Source organism: Stenella coeruleoalba, assembly GCF_951394435.1.
Source record: "Stenella coeruleoalba genome assembly, chromosome: 20".
NCBI classification, from domain to species: domain Eukaryota; kingdom Metazoa; phylum Chordata; class Mammalia; order Artiodactyla; family Delphinidae; genus Stenella; species Stenella coeruleoalba.
In genome coordinates, this window is record NC_137166.1 from 47,202,077 (window position 1) to 47,210,186 (window position 8,110).

General features: G+C 52.5%; 1 protein-coding gene across 2 annotated transcripts; it reads right to left on the bottom strand.

The window, feature by feature from the left end:
• Window positions 1-1,245: 1,245 nt before the first annotated feature.
• Window positions 1,246-7,682, bottom strand: DMAC2 (distal membrane arm assembly component 2). Of its 2 annotated transcripts, XR_013825322.1 has the most exons (7): window positions 7,662-7,682; window positions 6,308-6,504; window positions 4,814-4,894; window positions 3,929-4,062; window positions 3,658-3,820; window positions 3,042-3,273; window positions 1,246-1,991 (listed from the first exon to the last, which is right to left on the bottom strand). XR_013825322.1 is itself a non-coding variant. In XM_079907824.1 (6 exons), exons 1-6 carry the CDS (start codon window positions 7,677-7,679, stop codon window positions 3,093-3,095), a joined length of 774 nt encoding a protein of 257 aa, XP_079763950.1. In that variant the 5' UTR covers window positions 7,680-7,682; the 3' UTR covers window positions 2,029-3,092. The 2 variants fall into 2 exon arrangements, 1 of the variants encoding a protein (XP_079763950.1); XM_079907824.1 differs by lacking the exon at window positions 1,246-1,991 and having other exon boundaries at window positions 2,029-3,273.
• Window positions 7,683-8,110: the final 428 nt, after the last annotated feature.

Here is an 8,110-nt window from a genome sequence, read left to right on the forward strand (position 1 = left end):
CTGGGGCCGGGCCCTGAGAAACCTTGGAAGGGGTCTCCAAGCCCTCTTCCCCCCAGGCCGGGGTGGAGCCGTCCAGGCCCCCCCGACTCGGCTCATCTAGCTTCTCCCAGGGCGCGGAGGTTTCTCCACCGGGGGCCGAGCGGCCGCGTGCCTCAGTCTGCAAATGCTCCAGTCAGGAGAGAGAAACTGCTCGGCAGCCGGAAGGTAAAGTGGAACGTCGAGAATGACTGAAGAGCTGCCCTCTTGTGGAGTGCGGTCGGGTGGATGTGCGGGCTGAAAGCGGAGCACCCCACCTTCCTGTCTCCCCCAGCCTTTGACTCTCCCTCTCCAGATTATGCGAGGGCGGTTCTGGCTTCTCGCCTTAGTAACTGTAGGTCACTGTTGAGTCCAGATGCCGGCCAGCCAACTAAGCAAGCTGTCCGGACCACGCCAGCTGCACTGGCTAACTTGTTATACCCAGAAGCTCTAGTAAGTGCCCTCCTAGCGGTGAACTTGGCCCCATGCAGTGTAAGATCCACTGGCCTAACACCCTGAGAACCCACTGCTGTGCAGGTTCCCCAGAGTTGACTCTACATCTGTCTGCAAGTCTTGCCCTTCAGTGTAAGAGCAGTTCCCTTCTGGGTCGTAGTGAGCACCTGTCCTCTGGAGCGTGCTGAGACTTGACCCCTGGCATCTGTGGGTCTAGTGGCAGCAGGGAATGCTTGTGAGCAGGATAGCTGGTGGTCTCCTCACACGGGTAAGGGAGGCTCCCAGTGACTTGGGAGTTCGAGATCATCTTTCCTTTGGGTCCAACCAGATGACCCGATTCCAGATTTCTGGATCCCACTGTTTACCAGTGCCCTCACTTTCTTATGAGAAACTTGTCAAGACTGGGAATTCAACTGTCATAACTCAGCAACTCGAAAACCCAAATGTTGTGTTGTATTTTCAGCAGTATCTACAAGTAAGAACTTTGGGGGGCGGTGGGGGACTGCCATGGGAGCTTTCCAATTCTGAAGGGGTGACTTGAGCTGGGCACTCCAGGCAATCTGCCTGGCCCTATCTTTAGAACTGTCATTACTGCCACAGCATCAAGTGCAGCAGCCATAGGGCCTCCCAGGGCACAAGGCTTCAGTTGGCACCTCATCACGACCCCAGGCAATAGCGTTTTCGTGATGCGGTTGCATGCCTTAGATTTTTGGGGTTTTTTTTTTATTTTATATTGGAGTATAGTTGATTAACAATGTTGTGTTAGTTTCAGGTGTATAGCAAAGTGATTAATGTGCATGTATCTGTTCTTTTTCAAATTCTTTTCCCATTTAGGTTATTACAGAATATGGAGCAGAGTTTCCTGTGTTATACATTAGGTCCTTGTTGGTTATCTATTTTTTATTTTTTAAATGTTTTTGGCCGCACTACGCGGCTTGTGGGGTCTTAGTTCCCCAACCAGGGATTGAACCTGCGCCCTCAGCAGCGGAAGCACGGGAGTCCTAACCACTGGACCACCAGGGGATTCCCTATCTATTGATATTTTAAATATAGCAGTGTGTACATGTCAATCTCAAACTCCCAGTCCATCCCTCCCCCCCACCCTTCCCCCCTGGTAACCTTAAGCTTGGTTCTCTAAATGAGTCTGTTCCTGTTTTTTAAGTTCATTTGTATCTTTTTTTTTTTAGATTCTGTATATAAGTGATATCGTATGATGTTTTTCTCTGTCTGACTTAATTCACTTAGTATGATAATCTCCAGGTCCATCCATGTTGCTGCAAATGGCATTATTTCATTCTTTTTAATGGCTAATATTCCATTGTATATATGTACATCTTCTTTATCCATTCATCTGTCGATGGACGTTTAGCCCATGGATTTCTAATGTCTCCTTTCCCACTGCCGAGGAGCTTACCAATGCACTCAAGCCAAAGGCGGGATGAAACCAAGCCCCAAATCCCATCTTTGTGTGTTTATCTCTGGGAACACTCCAAATGCCAGTGCTCTATCAGTTTGGATCCAGTCTGGAGAGAAGAAAAACCATACGGTAATTTGAACAGGGAAAAGTTTAATATAGAGAATTAATGACTTTCACAGCAAAGTGAAATAAGGAGGGAGATTCATTGGTAAGGTGCCTTGGAATTTACTGGAAATCCACCTTCAGGGGTGTGGTGGAGAGGCATCCACAGGGAGGTGCGTCAGTGGAGGCTCTATAGAACTGCCAGGTCAGGGGTGGTGGGTGCCGGGGAAGCTGCTGACCACCTGACGCTTCAGGAAGCAGGTGCGCGGGGCAGTCATGTGCTGCAGGGCCGCTGAGCTGGCACTCCTGAGTGCCGCCAGAAAGCAAAAGCCTTGCCTCTCTCAAGGAACGTCTCTCGAGCGCCCTCTACTGGCAAACCTTATCAGGCCACTTAGCAAAGGAAAAATATTTCAAAGGCCCAGATCAATTTTCACAGAGCAAACAAGCCAGCTGAAGTTGGAGCTGAGTCGGTAGCGAGAACACTGTGGGGCTTGGGATGCTCCCAGCATTTAGTGGGTGTGGCCCAGGGATGCTTCAGCCTGCAGTGAGCTTAAGTCGTCCCACACAGGGAAGAACCATCCCTATAAAATGCCCATAGCACCTTCTGTATCAGTCAGGTCCTGGCAGGAAACAGTAGCACACTCAAGTGAGATAATCCTACAAGAGTCTTCTGAGAAAAGTCGAGGTTTCTCTGACAAAAGTCAAGAGAAGTTTCTTGACATAGAGGTGGGCGCGCTGTGGGAGCACCACAAGGGAGAGTGCAACTCCCTGAGGCTACTTGCAGCCAGAAGCCCTTACCTCCCCCAGGCCTGAAGAGGCAGGAGACGGGGGTTCCTGGGACTGGGAAGGAGAGAATGGTGTGGAAAGGGCTGCCTGACAGGCTGACAGGAGCTGCGAGCTTCACCCCAGGGTGCAGCCAGCCAGAGCACCCCCGCGGTAGGGGACAAGCCACCTCACTCCTCTTGCCTCTGACCTGCCAGTGCCTCTGATCCTAGCCCGACCCCCCGAGTTGAATGAACCCAACTGGAAGCTAGAAGAAGGGTGAGCTGTTAACCTCTCAGCACAGCCCAGCTGAGACCCAGCTCCACACGGACGGGGCCAAAGGCTAGGCAGGAATGGGGCTGCTGGCTGTGTCGCGGGACTGCTCCTCTGGCCCCAACTTGAGGCCCTGGGCCCAGTCAGCCCCCAGAACCTCACAGTTGGGCAGCATCTCCTCCACCAAGATCTGAGTGAGGCCTGGGTTGGACACGGCAGGAAGGTGAGAGATGTCCAATCTGCGGAGGTTCCTGAGGAGGCAAGGTTGGGGCGTGAGGACACGCATGAGGATGGTGTCTGTGGCAGCGGGTGTATGGGAGCGTACCCACCCCCACGTTAACCCCTAGCTTTCTAATAAAAATCTTTGTTCAACTACGTGAGACCCACCGTGTTCATTACAAACAGACACCTCTGGCTCCTACTGTGGTTCTGCAACAGTGTAAATTTCTTGGGGTCTCATTAAAACAAAAAGAAAGGCAGGCTAGGAGTCCTCCCATCCTCCTAGAGGCTCCCTGTGCCACTCATCTGTGCTGACCCACCGCAAACGCTCTAGGTCCACCGTGGAGGCAGGGATGTGGGAAGTGCCCAAGAGCGCCCCTCCCTGGCTGGGGGCCCAGCCTGAGCTGAGGTCTCACTGGAGGTGGTGGAGGCAGGCGAGGCCCCGTTCAGAGATGCGGGGGCAGCCGGCCAGCGAGAGCTCTCGTAGCGAGTTGGCTAGCTGGTAGAGGCGGCTGAGACACCAGTCATCCACGTGGGGACAACACTGCAGCGACAGGGACTGGAGCTCCTTCAGGGCCACTGCAGGGGCAGAGGGCAGACGGCACTGAGGGTCCTTCTGGGGCCCACCACGAAAGGGAAAGCGCAGACCTTGCCCACCTCCACCCGTCCCCGCCACACCCCACTCACAGAGGTTGTCCAGGCCTTGGTAGGTGATGGCACAGCCGCTGGCGTCAACAGCTTCTATAGGCACCTCCCGGAGCTTCCAGAGCTCACCAGAGAGACCACGCCCATTTGGCCGCATCCACTCCTTGTCCTGAAACCTGGAAGGGGGGAGAAGGAGTGTCAGCAGGGTCCCCCAGGCCACCAACCTCTTGAGAACACTCCCAGCCCCGTAATAAGAGAACATGGCACACGCACTACACACCAGGCCCTGAACTAAGGGCTTTACGCGTCTGGTCTCACTGGATCCCCTGACAACCCCATCAAAGATGGAACATGTGGCCAATTTTACATACCGGGAAGTTGAGGGTCGGAGAGATTACTGAGAACAGAGAAAAGAGCTATACGACAAGAATCCTTGTAGATGGGCAAAAGTTGAGGTGTTTTCAGACAGGTACATCATTTCTAAGGTGCTGGAGGAAGTGCTCAAACCAAGTGAAAATTTTACTTGGAACCAAGATGAGGGACAGATGAAGCCTACATGAATTGTTTTCAAAAAAGGAAAGTAAAGGGGAAAACAAAGGGAGGAGGAGGAAGGCAAGAAAAAGGAGGGGAAAGGAGGAAGGAGAAGACGCACTAACGCCGACTGAGCCACGTGCTAAGCCAGCCTGTGACCTGTGACAAGCGTCCAGATTGCAAAATATCTTTGAATCTTTACAGTGCACCTTGTAGGTTAGACACAACTACCATCCCATTTTACAGATGTCAGGAACAAGTCCCCAGCCACACAGCCAGGAGGGGGCAGAGACCAGGGCACGCACGGAAGCCTGTCTGACTGACTGAAGAGCCCGGGGCTTAGACAGCCGCTCTCCCGCCTCCCCCAACCCCACTGTGACACCTTTGCCATCATACTTGACTGCGCCTCCCTGCTTCAGGATGAAATAGGCACCTGCGACGTAGGGGCCATATCGCTCCTTGATGTAGGTGGAGGACCTGCCGGGAGAACAGTAGCCGAGGGTGAGCCTTGGGAACACCACACCCCTCGCCAGGCCCCAGTGCAGCTGAGAGGGTCAGAGTCCACAGCACAGGACTGAGACTGGCAGGCAGGAAAGACTGCAAATATTTACTGAGGGCCTGTGAAGTGCTGGGCACCGGGGGACAGTGGTAATCAAAAGGCAGATAAGTGTCCCTGCCCTTGTGAAGTTATTTCACCGGGGAAACAGGTAACCGGGAAGTAAAAACAAATTGCAGAGTGTCAATTCTGTGATGAAATTAACACCAAGGGACAGACCAGGAGTGGCTTGGGTCAGGGGTAGGGATAGAGGAGGCTAATTTAATTTGGGTGTTAAGAAATGCTGCTTGGAAGAGGTGACACTTGAGCAGAGATTTGAGTGTGGGAAGGAATGCAGAGGCCAAGGTAAGAATCTGCCAGGCTAAGGGAACAGCTAGTGCAAAGGCTCAGGGCTTGAATTACGATGGTTGAACGAATAGCAATAAGGACACTGAGCTAGCGGGGGTGAGGGGTGTCCCTGGTAGGGGTCTCAGAGCTCAGTAGGGGCCAGGTTTTCGGCCTTAGAGTTTGGCTTTTATTCTAGTTGCCGTTGGAAACCATTTGAGGGTTTTTTTTTTAAGATTTTTTTTTTTTGATGTGGACCATTTTTAAAGTCTTTATTGTGTTTGTTATAGTAATGCTTCTGTTTTATGTTTTGGTCTTTTGGCCACGAGGCATGAGGGATCTTAGCTCCACGACCAGGGATTGAACCTGCACCCCCTGTATTAGAAGGCAAAGTCTTAACCACTGGACTGCCAGGGAAGGCCCCATTTGAGGGTTTTAAACAAAGTAGTAATGTTATCTGTTTCCCTTTCTTAAGAGTCCTCTGGCTGCTGTGTAGACTATAATAGGGGGCAAAAGGTGACCAGTTAGGAGATGACTGCAGTAATCGAACCATAAAATGAAAGGGCTCAGACCAGGCTATAAACAGCGAGGAGGTGACCGACCACCGGTCAAATTTGGGATATTCTGGTATTTTATTGATGGACTGGATGTGGAGGGAAGGGATGCAAAGAGAGGAATCAGGGATTCCTTAGAATGTGGTCTGAACAACTGGGTAAGCAATGGTGCCGTTGACTGGGATGGAGAAGGCTTGGGGGTGAGAAGACTTTTTACGGGGGAAACCAAGGGTTAGCCATGTTAGGTCTGAAGTACCAGCTAGACCTCCAAGAAGAGATGGGCGTTGGGTTGCGTCTGTGAGCCGGAGAGCTTGGGAAGTGTGTGGGCTGGAGACGAAGATGCAAGTGGGCAAGGCTGGCACTGGAAGCCCCAGGGCTGCCAGGAGTGGCAAGGGCAGGGTGGGCACTGACTGGGGAGGCCTGAACAGCAGGGTCGTGCAGGCCAGGGGTTCTCACCGATTTTTCCGGAGCACCTTCAACACCTGCTTATGGAGCAGGTACTCCCTCACAGCCTCCACATCATAGAAGTGGTCAGCCAGGAACTGGAGCAGCGTCCTCCCCTTCCTCTGACTGCCCTCCGGGTCCACTGACCTGCTCAGGCCACGGATGCCGCTGGTACCCCTGTTCCATACTGGAGCCACCAGGCGAAGGGACTGGGGAGGAGGAGAGGGGAGGAGAGGCTGAGCCTGGAGCCTCCTGTGAGACACACAGCCAGGTCCCCCTGCTTTTGCTCCCAAATCTCCCCTCCTCAGTGCTTCCCTGCTCACTTAATTCTTCTCTTAGAACTTCCAATTCTTTCGGATCCATAAAATTTCCCCATGTTTCCCCCAAGTTCCTCCCCTTAATCAACCTTAAATTCTCTTTGATTTGGCCAAACGGTCTTGGTTTTCCTAAATTCTCCCCCTAATTTCCCCCTAAGCCCTCACTTTCTCTCAAAACCTCTATTATCTGAACTCTTAATGTCCCACAAATTCGCCCCTTAATTTTATCCAAATCCCACCAGACTTCCTGAATAATGCATTCCTTTCCCCCAAATATAATCTTAATTTCTCTCCAAACCACCCTTAGCTTATCTCTTAAAGCTCCCAAACTCTTCCTTCAATTTCGCCTCCAAAGTTTTCTCTTAGTCTGCTTCAATTTCTCTTTTTGCTTTAACCAAGTTCTCCCGATAATTTTGCCCAGATCCTTACTTTCCCTTAAAATTCCTCTTAAGTTCCCAACCTCTTACTTTAAGTTTTCCTAGGTCCATTCCTTGATTTTGCCCAATTCCTTCTAAATTCTCTCCACAATATGGCAAATCCTCCCCTTAATTTCCCCTAGGTCCTTCCCTTAGAATTCCCAAATTCACCTCTTGGATCCTGCCCCCACCCCCCATCATCCCTTTGATTTTCCATCAAAATTTCTAACTCTCCCATGAGTTTCCCTCACCTTTGGTTCCCTACCCTTGCACCTCAAATCCCAGTTTCTCTGCCAATCCCTCCCAAACCCTCATCCCTTGCAGGTCCCACTCTCGCCAGCCCCTCGGCTCCAGGAGCTCGCAGTCGGATCCCTCCCTCTGATTGGCTGGGCGCGCTTTCTCGGACCGCACGCGCTGCTTCCCCATTGGTTGCCACTGGTTTCTCTCCTCCGCGGCCTGGGAGCCTCACCGATCCTTCCCGGCCCCCGACGGCTACACGTCTCCGCGCCCAGCTCCAGGCCTAGCGGGAGAGGCCCCCTGCTCCCCCTCGCTACTTGGTCCCTGGGCGCCGACAGAGGCCCTGAAATCAGAGCGGACATTAATTGGGGGGCTCCAGAAGCTCCGTTCACTTACCGCCCCGGGGGCCGCCATCTCGCTAGGATTACGTAACCGGAAGGGGCTGGTCTTTTCTTACCTAACCCACCCGGTTCAGGGTTGGGCGTCTTCTCTTATGGCCACGCCCCCTCCATTTTTCCAGCCCTCCTCTTAAAGGAGCACACACTTATTACTCTTCTCGGGTTTAGGGATCGCTTGGAGCTCCCTCTGCCATGGGCCTTAAAATGGGACTCGGCAGCCTTTCCCTAGGAGAGCGTGGGCAGTTCTTCCTGTCGGAATACCATCCTTCCCTCCGACTGCACTCTTAGTCCACCTGAGGACTTCTTCTACCTCTAACTTGCTACCTCCTTAGAACAGGGAATGATGCGTTGAGAAACTGTCCGCCTCTTCTTTAAAGCAGGGTCAGGGAAGGGAAGCGTCCAGTAGATGGTGAGGTTAGACCTCAGGGTAAAGGACAGAGGTGAGAT

Excerpts from the sequence above, each read along its gene's own strand:
- DMAC2 (XM_079907824.1), bottom strand. Across the intron at positions 4,063-4,813 it reads AAGCAGGGAGGCGCAGTCAA|GTTTCAGGACAAGGAGTGGA; the intron begins GTATGATGGCAA and ends CCCCCCTTCCAG. Across the intron at positions 3,821-3,928 it reads CCAAGGCCTGGACAACCTCT|TGGCCCTGAAGGAGCTCCAG; the intron begins GTGAGTGGGGTG and ends CTGCCCCTGCAG.